The 23,445-nt window shown below is 40.2% G+C and overlaps 1 protein-coding gene across 2 annotated transcripts in view; it reads right to left on the reverse strand.

Annotated features, from left to right (window-relative positions):
- Nucleotides 1–23,445, reverse strand: part of MTUS1 (microtubule associated scaffold protein 1) — a 162,352-nt gene that overhangs the window by 111,586 nt on the left and 27,321 nt on the right. For both annotated transcript variants that reach the window (XM_090036017.1, XM_090036019.1), the window contains exons 2-3: nucleotides 7,751–10,081; nucleotides 5,244–5,439 (exon numbers count right to left, since the gene is read on the reverse strand). In XM_090036017.1, coding sequence (XP_089892143.1) covers nucleotides 5,244–5,439; nucleotides 7,751–9,874 — 2,320 coding nt within the window. In that variant the 5' untranslated portion in view covers nucleotides 9,875–10,081. The remainder of the gene's footprint in view (nucleotides 1–5,243; nucleotides 5,440–7,750; nucleotides 10,082–23,445) is intronic.

Genomic DNA, 23,445 nt, shown 5'->3' on the forward strand with positions numbered 1-23,445 from the left:
GAAATTTAAGGGGTGATGCCATTCTTACTGATAAGTTAGCTGAAGCCCACATTAATGATATTCAAAAGGAACTTCAACACATCAGAAAAAAATCAGGATGTCAACAGGTGGCCATCAGTTTTACATCTACAGTAAGCTATATCAATGTTTAAGGGAAAAGGGGGACTCCACAGAAGATAACAGTCAGCATAACTTTGCATGTAGCATCCACAGAAACGAGCATGGTTGGACCACAATAAAAGATGCTCTCCCTTCACCCCATGTGTGGTGAAGGGAGAGAAAGTGAGCTGAAGCTATGTGTTCCTTTAACCATACACAGTTTTGTGCTAATCTTTCTGCTTTGGTGTTTTCCATTTTATATTTGAGCCATAATGTTCATGGGGAGGGGGATGAATGTACGTGTAGACAGTAGAGTCTGGCACCTGAGAACTCATTTTTGACACAGGATTTCACTCCATGTTCCTGGAAATAATATATTGTCCTCTAACAGTGGAAACACTCTGGGTGTTTATAGACATGCTCCAGGAAGCAGGGAGGGGTGGGGTGGGAAGAGGAGCAGGGGGCGGGGAGGGCTTTAGAGCGGTTCTGAGAGCTGCTCTAATTAAAAAGGGCCCGCAGTGTCATGTGTATCAGTGTCCCTGTGCTGAAAAAAAATGGCAGCAGGGGGGCTTTAACTAAAGTTTGTTGAAGCAGCTTTAGTGTAAAGCACCCCTACTGCCATTTGTCAGTACGGGAATGCTGATGATACACATGACACTGGAATACATTACTATGCTCCAGCAGAATCAATTAATCATTAATTAACCGAGTACCATTAAACCGAGTCTTCTCCAACACGTTGCAATTACAATGCATCAGAGCAGCCTCTCCGTATGTATATAGGCACCCTCTCATTCCAATCAGTTCATAAAGTTAAAAAAAGCTGAAATACCAGCCAGGGGAACTTTGCAAGTCATAATTGCATTCAGCATCTTAATCCGTACATTTCCACAAGTTCATTTTATTTTAAAATAAAAATTAATCATTCCAATTCACTACTTAGCCTTACACAAAGTTTCACTGAAATCATGCACTGCAAAGTCTTCATAAACACAGTTTTGCTACTAACCTTTCAGCTTAAATGGAGACAATAGAAATCCATTTGGCTTCAATTTCCTAATCTGACAAGCACTTTCTTGTATAATAAAATTGCATCAGGCACACTGACCCAACACTGTCTTCTATTGTTACAGCCTGCTCTAGTTTTAGCTTATTTGAAATTTTTAGAAAAATTACCTATTATGAACAGCACTAAGCCAAAAATTCAATAAAAAGGGCCATTTAATGATTATGACATTTAAAAAAAAAAAAAAGACACTGTTCATCTCAGTCTCTTGCAATCAGGCTTTAGCAATTAGCCTTTAATACGATTACCCACTGAAGTATAGGAAAAAACTTATTTGAATAAGTCATGTTCTATTATATCGGGTTTTTTCATTATTTATTATACCTTGACCCTCAAAAATATTCACCAAGGTTGGAGTTCCTTCATACACAGACATTATACAATTATGTTTGCAGTTTGCTGTAAGCATTTTAGAAAAGGTACAGCAGATCAGAAGTATGAATAAGAGGAGGAAAAGGCCCTCCCCCAAAAACCTGTCACTGCTTTTCCTGGTACAGCATTGGATTTAAAAACAACCCCCAATAGTTAAATTCTATACATGGAAAGTTCTAACAAATTCATAAAGTTTGCATTCATAGAATCTAATTATTGGGGGGGGGTCTTAAAATTGAAATCATCTAGCTAGTAAAGATAGCAAGTAGAAGATTTTCAAGCAATTTGTAGCTGCTCCATCCATAGCTCAATAAAATAGCCCTCTGTGTTAGCAGAGTTCTGCGGGGGAGGGGAAAAAACAGCAAAGAGTATTTTGCAGAGGCAGAATTAGTTCTTCCTCCCCTCCCCCCAGGAGGTTCAGGGATAGATATGAATCACTTCCCACCCAGGTATAAGTCCTTGGCTTGGTTTTAAATCTTAAATTGGGTGTGAAAGCAAGGAAAAGTGAAGAGCAGGTTTTTCTGGATAAAAATGTGGGTGTATGCTTTTTAACTTTTTTATGCTTCACAAGTTCTCATTTATGTTCAAACTGCTTTGGAGTGAGTTAAAAAAAAAATCAAGTACATTTTAAGCTTTACAAAAACTTTTACCACCCTGCACAAGTTGTCAGCAACTTTCAAATGCAAGTAGTTAACTTCAAGGCCATGTAGGACCAAGCTGGAACAGCTAATGTGCCCACATAAGTGAGCAGGGCCGAATTAATGTATAGGCAAAGCAGGCACATGCCTAAGGCCCCAAGTAAAAGAGGGACCCAATTGTGCTTATTTTACATATTATAATTGAGTGAAAAAAGTAATATAAAAATATATAGTATTAAGTAGGGGCCCACAAGTTTGTTTGCCTAGGGCCCACTAAAGGGTTAAGCTGGCCCTGTAAGTGAAAGTCTAATTTTATCAGGACCCCTAACATTCCCTCTGTGGAGTGGTAGGATTGAAATTTTTCAAAAGGCTGTGTTAAGACAAGTTCTATACACGTTAAAACAATGTCATTTTTATGAATTCCCTCTGGATACTATTCAACACCTTACCTTACAAAATGTAATGTTTTTCCAATTGGTTTTCACAACTTCCAAGCAAATTTATGGTTCTTATCCTCTTCCTCAACTGTTATGTAGCTAAACTACACATTTAAATATCTTTCCATGCAATACTGCCACACCCTCCTCCATGCATTATTTGCCAGATGGGATTTGAAGATATCGGCGAGTCCCGATTTTCTCCCAAATTTCAGATTTAAAAATTGGGACAGAAATAAATATTAACCCTAAAAATGCTGCCTGTCATGATAAAAAAAACTGACATTTTAAAGGTCCTCTAATACTTTGAAACACATGAAGTTGTTGGATAAACAGTTTGTAATGCAGGTCTTGTCTAGTGGCTAGAATAGCAAAGTGGGAGTTGGAAAAAATGACCTGAAGGGCACTTCAATCAAGTCCTTTAACTACTATTCCTTTTTCTACATCTGCAAAATAGGCCTCTACACATGCAGGTAAAGATGCGACGGTATCTAACATGCGATCCACACAATTGCACCTCCTGCCATGCTACACATGGACCCACAAGAAGCAAACTCCCACAGGCCGGACCACCCCCAGGTGAGGGACTCCCAGCCGCCAAACCCAGCATCCCCTCCCAGCTGCAGCAGTGCCCGAAGCTGCCAGACCCAGCATCGAAAGCTATGGGAGTCTGACTCGTTGTGCTGCTGGGACCTAAGTTAGCAGCTGTTGGGGTTAGAGTCCCTGTAGCTACAGGACTTCCAACTTTGGCTGGGCATAGAGCACACCTGTGGTTGGGAACCCCATCAGCTGAAGGGTACCCCTGTGGCTGGGAACCGTCAGCTCCAGGCCACAGGGGAGACCTTGCTACATGTGCCAACTAAGCTCAATAACAATGAGCTATAAAAGTTCATACACATTGTTGAGGTCTAACTTTATAGTGCGTTGGAGCTTTCTATGGTGTATAACTGCATTGCATGTGCAGCTCTTGTTAAGGTTTGCACAATTAACCAGTTAACTGCATGATACCTGTGATGTGTAGAGGGGATCATAGAGATATACTTAAAAATTAGTTAAGTGCTTTACAAAAAAAGTATGTGGCATTCATTTAAAGTCCAATCATTTAGGGCTTAATCTATATACACTGTTAAATACTTAAGTATTTAAAATGCTAATACTTTTGTAAAAAATTCCTTTTGGTATAAATCATTCAGCCAAAGAAAAAACACACTGTGCAATTGAATGGGTTTACCCCAAACTGCCTCTCACTTCTATATCAGATAAGGCTGTTAAGGATGGTGTTAAACTAGGCTTGTCATATATTTCCTCTGCCTTTTACTTACAGAGGGAAAAGACAAGAGGCAAGGCAGGCTGGCACCTTAGAGTAACTAGTTCCAAGAGGCATAAGCTTCTACAGACAACAGCCTGCTTAGGTCAGATGCTTTGTGCTTGACATCAGGCTACCTCTCACTAGAAGGAAAAAGATAGGAAAGAAATAGCTTAGGGTCACAGACTCCCATAGTTTTGCTCTCTGGAGCCAAACAAGCAGTAATTAATAGGGATGTGCGAAGCAGGCCATATTCGATTTGGATTCAGCCCGAATCAGGGATAGTGATCTGATTTGGACCACTGTCCCCAATTTGATTTGGGCCGAATCTGAATCTGAAGATTTGATGCCGATTCACAGAATCGGCGATTCGGACAAAGACACAGCTTTAAAAGTTTTTTCTACATACCTTGAGGTAGCAGGTGTGGCTTGTGATCGCTGCAATGCTGGGACACATGGGGTGTCCCAAAGGAGTGCAGGGGGCCCCTCCACATGCTCAGTGGCAAACCCAGAAGTGGACTGGAAGTACTGGCTTGGAGATCAGCCACGGGGGGCCCCAGGTGCCCCCCGCCTCCCCAGACCCAGGAGGCACTGGTCACTGAGCCGAGGGGAAGGTGGGCAACTCTCCAGTGGACCTGGAAATGCTTCTGGTCCACTTCTGGGTCTGCTGCCAAGCACGCTGGGGAGCCCCCACTCTTCTGTGGGACACTCCATGCACCCCAACATTGCAGTGTTCATGCACCACCTGCTACCTAGAGGCATGTAAAAAAAGCACTTAAAAGCTTTCTTATGTCCAAATCTCTGATTCAATTTGGAGAGATTAAAGAGTCCTCTGATTTGATACGGATTCAGAGATCTGGCTCAATTCCGTGGCCAAATCTCTGCTGAATGAAATCAGGGACCAAAGCTTTGAACAGCCCAACAGATCACTACCTGAAGTGCTGCCATTGCCGATTTTCTGTGATCCATGAAAATGGAGCATTAGAAGTTGCAAACTGGATTGACATGCACACTGGAAGAAAAGCACAAACACACAACACTGGCTTCCTTGGGTCTGTTCTCATGATAATGAGAAACTGAAGAGAAAGCTTCCAGAAAAAGCTGCTGAACATAAAACACAAATAGAATTTGTGCAAGCATCTCACTTTAATTGATTATAGGACTCCCAATGGGTTTCAAATATGCTAGGTTTCTTACATGCTATGATTTTGCGCTTTTAAAACTGAATTTTGTATTATTACTTTCCTATTTACTTAAAGTGCGTTAAGCGTATTACCTTGTACCAATTCTTGAAAATTATGTAGTACCCTAATAGAAACTCTTACCTGAGCTTGAGGGCAGAGCAGGTCTTTGAGGAGGTGATCGTTTAATTGCGCAAACATTTTTACTTTCACTTCCTCTCTTGGAATTAAATATGGAGGTCGCCACTTTAACCTTTGAAACTGGTGTATTTCTTAGAGTGATGGTACCATCCTTGTGCATATTTTTTCTTTGTGCTGCTCCAGCTTTAACTGAAGAAACCTGTAAAACACAATTCTGTTTTAGGAACAAAGTTCTCTATTGCTAGCTAAATATGTTTTGGTAGCCCACGGGGGGGGGGGGGGAGGGAAGAAGAGAGAAAGGACATAAAACTAATTCCAAATAAGCCATGGACACTTACATGAAATCTATTCATAAAAGCAAAAAAAAAATTTAACAAGTCAAGTTTAATTTTAAGCATGAATACCAATAACCCTCCCTCCCCCCACCCCGCTTTTTTTCCAGGTACTTTGATTTACTTTGTGTATTTTGAAATGAAATCATGGTTTACACAACTGAGAAGAATGTGAGTTAAAGGGCTGAGTTAAATGTACTCTGTTGCTCTAGTACTGTGATTATGAGATTTTAAAACCCAAACCAGGAAACTAAGTAGGATTGTAAGTCAGCAATCAATTGAGGGCTATTTTCTTTCTTGAATGTACATGGAGTTACCCAGACAGAAACCTTTTCCCATCCAACTGAGTTCATAGTTAGATTCAGAAATGGATGTAAAGCACTGGACCAAGCTTCAACACCCTGTCAAGCAATACTGTCAAATTTTAAATTGCAGAATGAAGTGAGAACCTCAAAAGGCCCCATAAGATAATTTCTAATATCACCACCCAGAGATGGTCCTATCCATTTTTGGGGGGGGGGGTAATAGATTCATAATAATTTGGACACATTTAGAGACACAAATTTCACTTCCAATTTGAGCCACGACCCTTTTCCCAAAGTGAATTGGCTTCAGTAAAAAGGGAGATATTATTTTCCCTGATAAGAACTTAGATAGACTCCAGTGCAATATTCTAAATGCTCTATGCAAAGAGCATTTAACAATGTAATCCAAGGGATTTTCACATTTTAACAGAAATAATAAACAAGAGACTTCCATCTTGGCAATTAAATAGATGGAAGGCTTACCATCTTCCCTTAGAAGCCACCAAAAAATCAGAGCAAAGCAAAAGAGGTAGAGTCTTTGTTTATGACATTACGGCATTTTAGACTTAAATTTAAAATATTATGTTGTTTTTAATCCCAAAGTTTGCCTTGGTAATTCCATTTTGAACTATAAAGTGTTCCATTTTGAACTGCTACAGTACAGAGTTTTAGACATATTTGGCAGACCTTTCAAAAAGTTGTTTCAGTTTAATGATGTGTAGTGTAATGGAAAAGACCAAATGAATTTGACTAGACTATTCTATGGTTATTGGCTCAGTAGTACGCAATAGGAGGCAAAAATATCCTACCCCCACTGAAGTAAATGGAATTATTGCTAGTTATGTCACAGGTAGGGTCTGGAACATGCACCTCAACTTCTGGCTCCCAGACTTTGACTTATATCCTAGGACTTATTCAGCAGCAGAATTGTGTGCAAGTCCACTAGATTTGGGCTGACAAATTCTAAAAAGGAATCCTTCACAAAAATGGTAAAGTGATAATGAAAGGCATAGCCACTACATTTCAGAGTAGATTTGCTTAGCTTGGATATTCAAACTAGTCATTTTTTAATCTTTAAAAATAAGTTTAGAAATGTTAAGCTTTCTTAAGAGTTTGGTTGAAATTTAACACCTGTTCTACTATATAGTGTGACTATAGAAAGTATGTTAACAGTGGAATATTTCAGTTCAATAACAAAAAAACCCAATGTAAATTGTTACCCCAAGTCCAACTGTACTAAAAAAAAAAAAACATTTAAAATGAGTTTCTGTGATGAGAAATTCACCTGCATCAAAGACGACAAAGTTAATTTTCATTTAAAGTATTGTGTTCTGTTCAGGTATCAACCACAAAGAAAGAATTTGAACATCCTGATGAAATTCAGGATTTAATTTTAGAACAGTTAAGTGAAACAAACTGAACAACCTTACTTTGAGTTTGAATTTACAAAGATTCAGTCGTACTTATGAAAAATCCAAATCTTGCAAGCCATAAAGTTTTCTAGACTGGCTTTCACTTATTACCTTTTAAAAATATATGCTGGAGTATGGGATTAAGGATGAGACTATCAAACAAATGCTTTAAGTGAAATTAATAATAACCAGTTAGTAACTTAAAATAAATATGAGTCTATATTTCTCCTTTTCTCTGCACCGTGTTGTGTATGGTGTTGACATTTTAAGATAAATATCCACCCCAAAATTTCCATTCATTGCTTTGCAACAGATCTCCAGGTTTAAAGCATACAAGCATAAATCATGAGATATATCAATCTACCTAGATATTTTCAATATTAGAGATTTGGTTTGATTTTTAATATTAAACTAGATTTTGGATATTAAGTTTTCGTTATTTTAAAAACTCCACAGCTTACCAGGGGCACAGAGGATAATTCAAATGTTTCATTCACTGCATCTCTTCTTAGTGCCTCAGTTTCTGAAAGTCTTCTGAGATTGAGATTTTTTTCATTTTCACCCCAAGTCTGATGGACATTTGAGATACATGGATGTGCCAATGCATTTGTGTTTTCCATTTTATCACTTAATGTCCCTTTGGAATTATGTTCATATGTTACAGCTGTAGCAGCAACAGAGGAGTACGCAGAATTAGAAGAGCTTGCTTTATCAGCATCTTCCAGATTCTGCTTTAAGGCAGGTGTTTTTGGAACCCTGTGGGAAGCATTTTTGGAATGAGTTGCAGCACATACAAGTTGGCTAGGAGAGACACGTTTATGAACATGTTGCTTATTCAATGGCGTTGCAACTTTAGTATCACAATCTAAGTAGATTCTCTTTTTCAAAGTTTTGATGGAGGAGGACAATTGCTTTGGGGAAGAAGCTGGTGAAGATGAGGAAATAGCAGATAGCTGAGGCAATCCCAGAGATTTTGATGAAGCACTCTCTTTGGACTGGATCACAGGCCTGGACATAACTTTTGGCTTAACATTTTTGAAGTTCGGTTTTGGAAAGCTAACAATCTCAATTTTCCTAGTTTTGGTTGCCATCAGCGTAGCAGCAGATCCATTTGCCGGTTTTCCTGCAATTTGTCCTAAACTACTTTTAAGTGAAGTCTTTCTACCATGTTCTCTCCCTACCGTATCATTCTTTCCCAGTTTAGAAGGGATGTCACCAACTTCTGATAAAGCTGAAACAGTAAATGTTGTATTTTTTGACTTTTCTATAGGTGTCGAAGTACATGCTGTAGAATGGCTTTCACATGCTACAGGACTGAAGACTACAAATGTTGCTTCACATTTGAGCTCAGGTGAAACAGTCCCTTCCAGTTTTGTTATACTTTTTGGTATTGATTCATATGCCACTGACTTGGTTTGCACATCCTGGAAAACACTATTTTTAAAGGCATTTTGTTCTTTGGTTATATGCTTACTTGCTCCATTTAAAACTTGCTTTTGTTCTATGCTTTCATCAAAACTCTGTATTGGAAGGATGCATAAATCACTTGCCAAATAATTCACTCCTATTTCGGTAGGACGTTTGTCAGTTTTATTATGTTCAGGCGTGCTGTGCAAATACTTTGCTGGTGCATCTTCATACATACAAAAGTACTCTGGTGATATCGAGCTCTTACAGTGAGGTTCAACCCATTCCCCAACTACCTTTAAAGGCTGCATTTCTTTTTTGGAGGATTCTCTGTTTTGTGATGCTATATCAACATAATTAGTGTCTTTCACAGGCTGTTCACAGGCACCTGAAGAAGCAGAAGGTAACATTGCCAAATCTGAACAGATGTTGTTTGACATATTTAGGCCCCCTGATGCTTCCAGCACTGAAGAACTAAAAGGTTTTTCAGGACTACTTGTATCAAAGCTTTTTCTCACAATCACATCCTCAGAAGAAATGCACAGAGTAAAACACATGTCTTCATGGTCATTTTCTCTCGTTTCTTCCAGGGTTTTAGATATCGCAAGAGATGCACCAACATTAGCAAAATCTAATGTCATACTAGCATGACCTGCTTCATCTTTGATGTTAACATTTTGGTTCAGTTCTGAAGTAAGGTGCATTGTAAAGTTTGTATCAGTCAAATTGCAAGGAATGAATTGTTCAATACTTTTACCCTGCCTTCCTGTTAGGTCAAGGTGATCCTTCTGGAATCTAGTAGGTTCCTTTAAGTTATGGTCCAAGACACATAGGCAAGTCTGTCCAGCTGAAGAAGGCACACAAGTGGCACCTGTATCTGACAAGGCAGGGCTCACCCTAACAAAATCACCAGGAGTTTTTTGTATATCAAGTGTTCCAACACATTGTTGGTTTAAAGAAATACTTTTAATATCACCCATATCTTTAAAATCAGCATCCTCTGCTCGCTCAATTTTATTATTTTGACTAACTGAATTTCTGTTTGTACCAGTAGTGCAATTCATTGAGGGGATCAGATTAGTTTTATTGCATGTAGTTTTATTTCCATTTTCATCCTGGATAAGTAACGGAGACTGCAAACCATTCCTTGCCTCCTCTTCTATTTTTTCAACATTCATTCTGAGTTTTAAATTTTAAAAACTCTTGTCATCTTATTTGTTAAAAGTCCTAGAGAACAACTTCTTCTGAACACTGCAAAACATAAAAAAAGTCCTCTTCCAAAATAGTCCAGTTTCACTCTCATCCATTCAGGGTATTATTCTTTTTGCTTGTAGGCTGTTCAAGTATTTCAACCAGCACTCAAAACTTTCAACTCCTTATGCATCCTAAAATTAAAGACGACATGAAACAGTTAAGTGAACCAGAATTTGACATTTGATATTTTAACACAATCGGGCAAACATTACCAGACAAAATTAGAGCTATGTGATAACTAAAGAGAGAAGAAATCAGATTATGGACTTAAATTCTCACCCCTACTGCTGCCTCAAGTTGTGGAGCTTTCCTATATTTAAACTTAATGTCTGGCAGTTCAGTTGGTCCATAATTTGTCGAAATTTACTGAAACTATAAAACAAGGTCTAATGGCAAGTATCAGCTAACTCCTTAGGGCCATCTCATGGGACACTTAATACATATTAAAATCTGTGCAGGATTAGACGTTAGTGTGTTCTGAACAGTTTGAATGGTAATGTTTACTATCATTTTAGCATGCACAGCTTGCTGATTGTTGGTCCCAGACTTGACATTGCAGTAGGTCTTGAACTGATTCAGATACAGTGCTGATAATGAAGTGATTTTTAGCCCCAGCCCTGGGACACTCCAAGGCTGCAGTCACCTGGCTTTCAACTTGATTCCGGAAGAATCTGACAAATAAAAAAGCCCAGAATACTTCCTCCTGACTTTCCTAATCCCACCTGAAGGCTTGATAAAGCAGACTTTGTATTATGCATAGTTGTGATGGGGGTGAGGGAGAGAAGGGGAAGTAAATTATTAAGCAGGTTACAAATAGATATGAAGAAGTGTAAGCAGTTTAACATCAGCTAAAGCAAAGGAACTGCCAGAAACCAAAACAAAGAAGAAAAGAACAGAAGATTCATCTGTGTACAGTGACTTGAGTTTAGAGAACACTGTTGATAAATGTCATCTTTACATATATCCTGGGGAATTGGATGCATCTTTAAAAAGTTACAATTTGTTATAAGTTGGATTTGTTAACAAAGTTTAAAAAAAAAAAAAGTCTTACACTGTGGGACTTGAAACAATAGTTCAGGATTTAGTTAAGAATGTTTTTCTAAAGCCATCTCATACTTACAAAGCATCAGTGTTCTTGATTTAAAATTTATCAGCTGTTTAATAGAATACAAATGTAGTATAGCACTAACAATTCATACAGCTGCTGAATATATAAGACGACAAAGCAATTGATGTTAGTTGAGCCCAGCATTTCCTAAGCCTGGTTGATCTACGTTCTCCCCCCTCCAGTAGTAAAGTCACACCATCTGTATTTCAGCTACCACCAGTTCTCTGGCCTCTCCCCCTCCAAACACACACAAGCACTCATTCTCTCTCCAGCCACTGCCACTTCCCTTTGCACCTGCCTCTTGTCCAATTCCTGTCCCTAATCCAAAATCAGTAGCGGGGGGAGGGAGGGAGTATTAAGCAGTAGAGGAAGTGGTGGCAGTGACTGAAGTAGTGAAGGGCAAATGCTGACTGCTGCAATGATTTACATATGTCCCTACTGGAGATTTTCCAACCCCTGCCTCTCCTTTCCCCACCCCCTTCCACCCTCCCAGTGGAAGAAACATCCCACAGTTTAAGAAATCATCTGCTAGGCAATGCATGCAGGCTACCAGCTGATAGCTTACATCCAAAACAGAAGAGAAAAAATAGCAACTCTATGGATAGCTGTAAGTGAATCACATACAGTAACAGCAAGTCCGACTCAGTCCAGCACTTTAACCGCAGGCCATTCTTTCTCTGAATGGAAAGCCAAAACACGGGGCACATGGTTACACCAATGCCAAAAGTCTCGCCAAAAAAGCCACTCTGGTTTGCTGATTTGCAGCAGAAGTATACCTTGCTCATTCTTATCCTGACCATTAAGCATGTTTCTTGATAGCTGTAATAATCAGGTAGCTCTCCCCTACCCCGTGACATTGTCCATTTTATTATACCAGAGAATTTACACACGAGTACTTAGAATCATAGAAAAGTAATGCTGGAAACATGGACAACTGGTGTCTCCTGAGTCAGGGGGGCATTTGCCCCGCCTCCCTCAGCCAGCAATGGGGCGGGGGGGGAACTGATCATGTCGACCTGGGGGGGGGCCCCCACAGCCGATCATGTTGACTCAGAAGTGCCAGTGGCACTTCTCCTGGCACCCCCACTCTGCAGCCAGCACTCTCAGTGGGGACACCAGCACTCCTGCCTGGCCTGCTCCCCCCCCCCAAGGCCTAAGTAGAGAATGCTGGCTGTTAGAGGGTGTACCAGCACCCTCAGGGGGTGCACATGCACCCCCGTACACCCCTCTAGACATCGCCACAGGCTGGAAAAGATCTTAGGAGGTCATCTAGTCCAACCTTCTGCTCAAGGCAGGACACACCCTACCTTAACCACCCTCTACAAATGTTTGTCTAATCAGTTCTTAGAAGTGCATGAACAGCCAGCCCTCTTGTACAACCACATAACGCAAAGCAATGTCCTGCCATTGCAAAGACAAAATAAAATACCACTTAAGAAATGCAATGACATGGATCACAAAAACTCCCCAGATCCCATTCCTGCCATTATATTAACATCTACCAGGGGCCTAAGTGTTGAATCTCTGCTGCTTCCAACAGATAAGTTACTCCAGACTTTGGTTCACAAACTTATCTGAAGCACTTAATATTTGAATGAAGTCTTACTTACATGAGCTCAAGGATTTCGTATTTTCCTAAACCACATATACACATTAAGCAAGACAGAATTTCAGGAAAGGAAATATTGCTCTGACTAAGCACATACACAGGGAAAAGAATTTGACAAATCAGTTTTTCAAATGTCAGATTTTCAGTTACACTAAATTCAGAGTGTAAGTTACATTAGAGCAGGGCTTGTCAACCAGGGGTACACAGGAAGCCCCCAGGGGGTACTTGGTACTGGTGTGGAGAAGCAGGGGGCACTTTCAGTTTTGCTGTTGGTGCTTCCAGTTTTGCTGTGTGGGACCCCGCCCCCTGCTCATCTGTCTGTAGCTGGGGGACTTCCTGCTTCTGGACTGGCCACTGGGGGTACACCAACCAAAAAAAGGTTGAAAATGCCTGTGTTAGAACATGCACAAGTGTTACTGAGCTGTAAAAAAAGTTACATTTCAAAAGAGAAAAGAAAAGGTACTAATTTAACTGGTGGCTAGGATTACTGGAAGAATCAAGAAGAACAGAATAAAGTTATGTTCACTCAGTAAGTTGTTAAGACCTGCTACACAAAATGCAAGTTTTACAAGGATACAGGAGGTAATTTATGACTAAGTTTTACTTGCAAGTATAGGGAAAATATTTTCTCCCTCATAAATACAAGTCTAACCTAAACAGATATACAGGTCTAGCCTAAACAGCTCAAGTCTGATACCAGGTCTATTTTAGACTGGGTTCTGCTATTTTTAAACCGGTCTATGGGCACTGAACTTCTGTTTGGTTATAGGTATAGATTGGTTTCCAAGCACTTATCCTGTTTTGTGTGTAATGTCTGTACCTGGCCATTGTGTAAGCATAATTAGTGTTTGACAAGATGGAAGCATATCTTCACTGTCTATATATTCCACCAAAAAGCTGTTTCACTAATGTGTTTTATTTGAAAATAGCGATTTTATCATTTAAGATCACACTGCATATGTAGTTATTTTCCAATTCAAATGCTCACTTATGTAAATTTAAGGTTGGAGTGTTACAGTCATAACAGTCCAAAGGATGTTTTACACAGAAGTAAAGAGTTTTTAGATATAGGGTTTGTTTGTTTTCTTTTTCGTGTGTGGGGGGGGGGGAGGGGGAAGAGGGAAGAGAAATGGAGCTACTATGAATAGCCATGGCTTGTTATTAAAGTAAACTGCACTTCAAGCTATGCCTTATGAAGTATACACTTATGCCTGTATGAATACTTGTTTCAGAGCTATAATCAGTATTCAAGTGTTGACACATCATGATTTGGTTTAAAGCTACTTTACTCTGCTTACTGAACACAACTTCAAAACATTTTAATTCAATTTATTTAGCTCCACCCCAGCCCCCAGATGCCTTCATATAATGGCACAGTGGGATCTGATCCCTAATCCCAACTCCTGCTATGACACATACATGGTAAGAGGCACTACTAGGATCAGATCCCAACTGTGCCATTACTACTACTCATAACCCTGAATTCCCCTTGCACCAGCAACTGAGAGTCACTCTAATTAAAACACACTCCCCGCACCCTTGGAGCATGTGTAATAGTGCCCTGGCTGCTTTGCCACTTTAAAGCTCTTTAAATGCCCATGCTATTTATGCTACCATTAACATCTTAAATCATGGCATAAGTTTAAAACATGGAAGGGGCCTTAGGTGTCAGGCATCTGTTGGAGAAAAGGAAAAGAAATTCTGCAAAAACCATTTGTGCGCACCCATAAAAAATTAAAAAGCCCTTTCCAAAAGTAAAAACGTGTGTGTGTGTGTGTGTGTGTGTGTGTGTGTGTGTGTGTGTGTGTGCGCGTGTGTGTTTATTTTTTTTAATTTATTGCACCAGTTGCTAAACTGCATGCAACCTCTAACATACCAAGCAACATGCACAGGTCATTAGAGAGGCATGCATTGTTGGCCTGCAAGTCCTAGCTTTGAGCATTTACTGGGGCGGGGGGGGCATGGAAATCAAACAAAACCACCACTGTGCCCCTACTCTCACTTAATCTCCCAGGTCCAGTTTTGGAAACAAGCTGCCAACTTAGATTTTTGATCTAAGTGTGCTCATTCACATGGCACCATCACAATACCCCAAAATTTGGCACCAAGTCAGCATACAATTTAGCAAAAAGTTCACCCAGCAGGATTTTCCAATTTTAAATTTCAAGGCACTCTATTTATATAACCATCAGGTTTCAACACCTTTCAAATATCTTACATTGGAATAGAGTATTAATAGGGGAAAGTACTTCTGGTAACAGCCTTCATATACTTAACAATTGTTATTATTCCAGGGAAGCCTAAATACAAAGAATCAGCAATTTTAGGAGGTTATGATTAGCAAGTGGGATCTTTTATTGCTGGATAAGTTATGTTTGAGCTTCAAAGCTTTTGTTTGCTGAAGGCAGCATCAGGAATCATGGTCCTGTATAAACCTGACTAATTTTAAAGTCTATCAACTGATTATTTCCCATTCCAGTTTTAGCAAACAGGAAAGCTGCAGATCAGTACTACAAATTAATACTTTCAGTTGGGTGATTAGCAAGATCAAAAGGACCAAAGTAAAATAATATTTCAAATAGAACAGAATTCTTTTGTAAGAGTATGAAAGTCAGTTTAATCAGTTTGCTGAGATCAGATGCCCCACTGAATGAAACTGATACCATCTATTGAACTTGGAGAGCAGAATATTGATGACTGTCTCACTTACTACGGTAATACAAGACCAGTTTCAGGCCTTTGACTGGCTCAATGTAAACTTCATTCAGGTTGTAACAGAGACTGCTTGCTAAGTGGCACAGGCCATTTATTAGATTGAGAGCAGAGAATGTGTATACAGTTGCATGTGCTACAACTGCACATCCTTATAAGGGCACGTGTATGTGGAGTCCCTGCTACTAAGGGGAGGGGAAAGGGAAAAGGAATGCTGTATATTGGGGTGTGTGAAGCAGGCCCTATTTGATTTGGATTCGGCCCGAATCAGGGAGGGCGATTCGATTAGTTGATTTGGATCACTGTCCCCATGGGTGAATCAGAACCTGAAGATTCAATACCAATTCAGAGAATCAGCAATTTGGACATAGATACAGCTTTAAAAGTTTTTTCTATGTAACTTGACATAGCAGGCATGGCTCGTGATCACAGTGATGCTGGGGTGCATGGAGCTTCCCACAGGAGTGCAGGGGGGCCCTCCACGTGCTCGACAGCAAACCCAAAAGTGGACCAGAAGTATTTCCAGTTCACTTCTGGGTCCACAGGGGAGCACATTGGGGGGGGGGGGGCCCTCCCATGCCCCACTGGCTCAGCGATCAGTTGCAGGGGGCCCCCGGGTGCCTGCCCCCAGACCCCAGGAGGCACCAGATGCCACACTGGGGGGGGGGGGGGCACAGCATGCTCCCTGGTGGACCCGGAAGCAGACAGAAAGTGCTTCTGGTCTACTTCCAGGTCTGCTCCCAAACGCACTGGGCAACCCCCTGCACTTCTGTGGGCTGCTCCATGTGCCCCAGCATTGCAGCACTTGTGAGCCCCTGCTACCTAGGGGTATGTAGAAAAAAAAACATTTAAAGCTGTCTCTATGTCTGAACCTTTCTGAATGGATTCAGAGGGTTCCAGTTCAATTCAATTAAAGGGTCCTCTGAATCCAATTCAGATTTGGAGATTCAGCCACCAAAATTGAGCCAAATGGAATCATGGACCAAAGTTTCGCACAGCCCTACTTTATATGCTCCCAAGTATGCCATGCCTACAGACATATACCAAACCCAGAACTGCAGCCAGAAGGCTGCTCTGGGGGCCACCCTTCACATAGGCTCCCTAGACTTCAATTCTCAGTGGAGAAACCCCCAAAGCAACTTCACGGCATTTAGAAGCTACAAGTATGAGTGTGGCTAGCCTGCACAGAAGTATGTACCCCAGTAGCAGAAAAATGCTAAGTCTTACCCTAAGTATTTAATAGGTTATTTGCCTATTAAAAAATGATAACTTGGTTTGGATAGGGATGATCCTGCCTCAGGTAGGTGGTTGGGCAAGATTACCTCTGGAGGCTCCTTCCAGCCCTACTTTTCAATGATTCTATGACTTGCCATCGTGAAAAATGTATTTAACTATCTGGCAGGTTTTACAAAGGTGCAAGTGCTTAAGCAGCTACATGCATCAATATTAAAAATACAGCTATTAGGAATTCTCCCACTCAATGCTTTTGGCCAAGTCTAACCAATTTGTTAGAAATGAACTTTTTCACAAATCTGCAAAAGTATTCCAGGATAAATAAGGATCAGATTCCTTGTCAGGAGGAGATGGAGGTCTTTTACCCCAAAGTATAGAGTCTAGCCTTTAAAGGTCCAGACCTGGGATGTTCAAACTGATGCTGAACTGATGTTCAAGTCCCTGCTACAAGCAGTATTCAATTTATAAGTCAAACAGCTCCAAGAAGTGCTATCTGAAGAGACCAAACTCAAATTAAACTAGGAGTCTGGCCACCAGGGCACTTGCCTGCACAGTGGGTGACCACAGTAAAAGTACCTGGCCTGAAACATGCAGAACAGTCTCCCAACATCCTTACAGAATGAAATAGCAAGATGGAAAACTGTTATATCATTCCTTTCTAAGAGCTAAATGGAATTATGAATAAGAGAAACAAGAATAAGTTGTTTTAACCCATTTTCCAAGCTTTAGAGGATTTTTCTATTATAAAAAAGTTAGATAAAAAGGTACAAGTTAAGGGTATATGCAACTTAAGTTCTCATATTTGAAGACTATCAAGATAAAGTAGAATTAAAATTGTTGTACTGCATCTTTTGCAAATAAGTGGTATAATTAAAAATAGGATGAAATTAAGCAGAACTGACTCATACTAGATCTGACTAGCCAGCTACACACAGAAGCCCTGTTCAAAAATATCTTTAAAGAGATTGTCATTTGTATTGGCTTTGATTTTCAAAATAGTCTACCTACAGACCCCTGACAACTTTCCCTACCTTCTTATAACTGCTCATTACACAATGCAGTAACTGAAATGTTTTTGGCAATAATTTTGTTGAATCAAATAAACAGTTGGTAGAGATGCAGCTTAGTTTAAGGAAAAGAAGTTACCCAATAAATTTTGTATCTTGCAGCTTCCCTAGATCATCATAACAAACCAACAAAAGGCATGTCTGCCTGGGGCCTAAAGGTAAGAAAAGGCACCATAGGATCTGATATGCAATCCTCATATTCAACACTTCCTGCCATGCTACATGTGCATGACAGAGGTGCGATTGAGAGACTGAACATGAGATTCCATCATGCCTTACTGCCAGAGCAACAGGAGCCTGGGATCAGAATCCCAGGCCTCAACTGCACTGGCAAGTAGCAAGCTCCTTTATTTGGGAGCCCCATCAGTTGACAGGGCTCGCAGCCATAGGGCATGACCTTTCAGTTAGTGGTGTGATAAGAACTAGCCACACCATTTTACATTGTGTGTGTAATCATCAAGGATCCTGGTTTTCTCTGATTAAAAAACAAAACAAAACAAAAAAAACAACATAACCCCAAATCCATATTTTTCCATGATTAAAATGAAACACCACTAATATAGAGATGTGTGTGTATATACAAGTGAGTTTCATTTTAATCATGGAAAAATATAGAATTCGGGTTACTTTTTTAAAACCAATTTAAAATCTGCATTGTTCATTTTTCAAGCTTTAGAAATTTTAAATTCAACATTTTTTACTTTTAGTGAAAACCGAATGTTTCTGCATTAAGGAAGTTAGGCCAAGTAGGTTGTTTGGGATTGTGGGACAGACATTTAAGCAGAACCATCTAATATAATCTGCACTGAAGTAGTTAGAAAGCTGATATTTGATGTTCTCATCTTTATGGCTTCATACTTAAAACACCCTTGAGATAACAGGGTGGTCCACAGCCATTGTTCCAGACTGTGCAGCCTGAGCAATACAGGAACAAGCTGTTCATGTTTGAAAGTGGGGGAAGGGGACATGCAGGGGGAAAAAGATTTAAGGTGTTGCAGAGCTGATTGTTTCATGACCAAAACACAACAGTAGGCTCTGAACATGAACAGGTCCATGACAGCCCTACCAAAACAAAAAAGAAAAACAAACAAACAAAAAATATCTATCAAGGAAAGATTAATACACTTAATTCGGCAAAGAAAAAAAAACACAGATGACCTTCCTAAGTAAAAAGAAATATTTAAGTTTAAAGTTTTATAGAGCTGTGCTAAGGAAGAATCTTCACTTGTGCAACAGTACTATTAAGCCAGCTACTGCCATAGATCAGTGATTCTCAACCAGGGTGCTGTGAAATTCTCGCAAGGTGACACAGGCTGTCTGTACACATGCTCGTTCATGTTATACTTAAAAGATGTAGGAGCACACAATTAATCGAGTCTGCTCTGTGTTATTAGAATGCTCCAGCATCACCTGACCATCATGTGTATTAAACCACACACATTTTAAAATGGCTACAGGGACACTATATAAACCAGCATTTCTCAACCTGTAGATCATGACCCAAAAGTAGGTCGCAAGAATATACAAAAGGGTCACAACCAGATTTCAAAAATGTATTCTCTTTTAAAGGAGGAAAACATGGGAAACCATGGCTTTTCTCTTGCGAGCTGGCAGTTTCAGCTTACAAAGGGCTGCCATGCCCTACACCCACCCACCCCCTGTGAGGCTGGGACAGGGAAAAAAAAAAAAGGAAGGAAAAAAAGAAGAGGTTGAGAACCACTGATCTAAACCTCAAATGAGCTTTAAATAAAGTATACTGTAGGCATTCAAAATGTGCAGGGGCTCAATACATGTGACAGTGAACTGTTTTAAAATTAGAGCAGCTGTCTGGGAACCACCAATTAAAATGCCCTCCCACCCCTACCACCAAGCACATGTATAGCACATTGTGGTTGCCCGTTAGTTGAGCAAACATGGTTCACAAATATAATCCCAGTGATTTCACACAGAAAGACCACAATTGTGGATTTCCAAGTTTTTTGCCAAAGAAAAATTGCTTTATTATTTTTCTGTAGTCAAAACAGTGAAGACTAAGAGCTGGCATTTTCCAAAGGGTGCCTCAAATGTAAAAAGGTTGAGAACCACTGAAATAGATGCTCTTTGCTGCTAGTTAACTGAAAGCTGACAACCTTCCTCCAAACGTTAAAGACTTACAATTCCATTAGACCCTTAAGAATATACAAGTTTGGCACAAATCACCCCACTTTCTGCCAGGATATTGTTTGCCTTACCCACGTGACTTGGAATTGGCCCAGAAGTTCAGCTAACAGAGTAAGAGTTGATCCCTGGAAGGCTGGATGTGGTTCCCTTGAGTTCAAAAGGAAAGCAGTACAGTAAAATAAAAGTAGATGAACTGCAATCCTGTGGTGCACTCTTTGCCCACAGCTTAACAGAACAACTAAAAACAGTCAAATTGGGAGGATGTCACTGCTTAAGGTATACATCAAAAGTAAGTATTGCTTATTGCATTTTACATTTTTATTCTTCCAGTTTACCCAACTACTCAGGTCAGAAGTACAGGCTTCATGTACTATAAAGCCATACAGAATGCTTATATTCAGGTTTAAAGCCTTCCAGTAATTCTTACCCCATTTAGTCAAATGTCTCAAAAGCTTCTTACATACACCTCTATCCTCATTCACCTGCTTTATAAAGCATGAGGTCAGGACCACCCCCCCTTGCTTTTGGGAACTATTTTGCAAGTCTGTTACAAAGTTTTGCAGCTGTACAAGAGGAAAATGCCATTAAGTGGGCAGTGGATTTAGGACACTGTTGATGGGGACTAAATGTATTGCTGGCCACACCATTTTTCTTTAACTTTTTTTTAACTTCAATCATAACATGGGTGGAAAAGCCAAATACTATTCCAAGTTTGTCTTAGAAACTAGGCAAATTAGGGACTAGCAACAGACTCGTCTCTGAAAGGACAGCTTACAGAATACTGAGCTGAAAACTACTCTTGAACTCATAAGGAAGCCATGTAGGATGTCAATCTTCAGTAAGAAAACAAAGAGGACCCACCCATTTCTTTTTCTGTTAATGGGTTTTGGATAATTTGGTATGCAAGTACCATCAATTGAAGGCTTCCTACATTTCAGCTACAAGTTTGCCAACTCTGGAAAAACTCCAGTATAGATGAGAGTAACTTGGGAGTCTGGACTGGTCTCAAATAATGGCAATATCCTAGAAGACTGAGGCTCCAAGGCAGGAAGACGGATGCCTCAAGGCAATGTGAATATATGGGCTAGAACATCATCTGAATTACCATCCTGGCCATCTTTGCATTTAGGATGTACAAAGGTAATGTACAATTTAAGGACTTCCAAACAAGCAAAAATGTGACCTCTGCCAATGCCAATAGAACTGCTTTTAATTTCATATTGGATCAGTCACAAAAGGAATCTAGATTAAAGGAGAACTATTTCTGTTAGCCAGATCAAGGTTCTTTAAGTATCTTGTCCCTCTGCTTCCAAAGAGTATCAGCCGATTGGTCCATTTAGATCGTCTCCCTTGGTGATGCAATGCAGTTCTGTTGTCCATGAGGGAGTGAACCATTCCAGAGATAATGTCCTGTTTAATTCAATGTATACACCAAATTATTTTATATCTAAGAAATTAGCTTAGTGTTGATCCTCTGCCTCCTCACAAGTAGAAACTGAGGAGACTCATATCAAGAGCTCAGCCATCTAACTAACACCAGAAGTAAGAAGTCACTCCTTCTGCTTCCCCAGTGCAAAAAAAATTCTTGGTAGCCAAGTAGAAGATACTGTTAAGTTTGCTCCAAACACTACATAACCAGAACATTAACCATTTGGACAATAGAAAACTGGATCTGCTAGGTAGAATGTGTTGCATTTGTTTCAAATCCAAGACAGTTCAAACAACTGGACCTTTAAAACTGACAAATTTCTGATCAAGTCAATATGCTGAAAGAGACCAAAGAAAGGTACCTGGTTCTAGCCATTTCTGTACTTGCACTGTATCCGAGTTGCCTTCACAGTAACAAGGGCAAGAAACAACACTTTTCAGTATTCACTATAAAAATTCTACAACTGCTCTTCCACACACATGCTGAAAGGGTGGCTGTATATATAACTGCCGAGTGACATTTTTATGTACCACAAAATTAGGAGTTACTCAACTTTGCCGTAATTGTTAGGACACATTTTTGTTCCTTGCATGCAAGTTTTTCCTGGCTCTACCGAAGTATCCTTGGCAGCATTTTTATTGGTTCACCTAAATGTTTGCAATTCCCTGCTCTAAGTGTGCAAGGGCCTTGCTATCCATCAGCAAAGTACACACATATCAGAAGCATCTCTTCCATAAGTACCTAAAAAATCTTACATTCCCCACACATTGAGTTTGATCTCAAACACCGATACAATCACCTTACTCATCCTTGTTTCAGACTAATAAGTAAGCCACTACCCTCCCCACTCAAACCCATATTCCTCTGCATCTTTACATATCTGCTAATAAACAAAAGGTAGAAGTGGAGAGCAAACTATTAGCTTACATATGGTGTCTGGTTTGCACCCCTCCACATAACACTCTTGTACCTAAGCATATAATAATCTCCATTCATGTCCATGTTCTAGCTATACATAAGTTACAGAGGTGCTGAAATCCAAACACTTGGGAAGACAGAGAAAGCCTCTGATATTTGGGAAACTTTGAAATGAGTTGGCATAAAGCCCAACAGCTTTAATACTACAAACGTCATTTCACACAGCATGTAGCTTATAGTGTCAGTTGTGGCAGTATATGAACAGCAGCCTACTTTAACAAATTGAAGCCAATATTGGGGAAGAATAGGAGAAGCACAGAAGAGGCATTTTAGAAATAAACCTAGTTTTATTGAACCATCTCTAACCATAGATTAGAAACATTTAAAGCTTACCACAGACCTCACAGCAAGATGTTAACTTAAATACAGAGTAACATTTTCACATTCTACTAAGTTAGAAAGTCTAGTTCAGTTTAAACCAGAAAAAATCTCTACTAAAACCAGATCATTTCAGTAGTTGTTGCTTTTTTCAACTCTTTAGAAAAAGCAGACTATACATTGCTATTACTTCACAGGATCATCATGTTCAGTTATCATGCATGAAACTGCTTAGGATAAGGGCTGTGTACAGACATTTGGGGAAATCAGATTGGGTGAAAAAAAGGCCACCCCAGTCTAACTTAGTTTGCCCAAGTGTGGATCTTACATTAGTTAGGTCAATCTAAGTGTGAACTGTACAAGAGTTCAGGACAGCTAGGTTGGTCTAAAAATGGCCAATCCAATTAACCCCATCTCCAAGGTACACTTAAGTTAGATTGGGAGGGCCATTTTCAGATAGATTTAATCATCCTGAACTTCTGTACAGTTCCCACAGAAGTCCCAGTGCTCTGGGAAAGCCAGTGGCCCCAGGTCTGGGGCTTCTCTTTTCCAACCCCCTCTGTGGCATGAAAGCTATTTTTACCACCCCGGTATCCCCCCCAGATGGACAGCCACCCCCAAGACCAGACCCTCTCACCCACCCCACAAGCTGCTCCCAGTGCCAGTGCTGGAAGCCAAGCAAATAAGTCCAGGTAGGGGAAGGGACAGGTAAGATGGTTTGCTGGGGGGGGGGGGGGTTGGGCGGGGGGGAAAGAGGGGCAGTGTTCATCTGCACTGTGGGGGGCTAAAAATAGCCCCTGGTCTCTGGGCATGGGGAAAAAAGTGTCCCCCATACCCAAACCCATTAACCCTGCAAACCCCTGTATCCATCAAAGCCTCCT

This window comes from Crocodylus siamensis, chromosome 2 (assembly GCF_052110815.1).
Source record: "Crocodylus siamensis isolate JL-2025a chromosome 2, ASM5211081v1, whole genome shotgun sequence".
NCBI lineage: Eukaryota > Metazoa > Chordata > Crocodylia > Crocodylidae > Crocodylus > Crocodylus siamensis.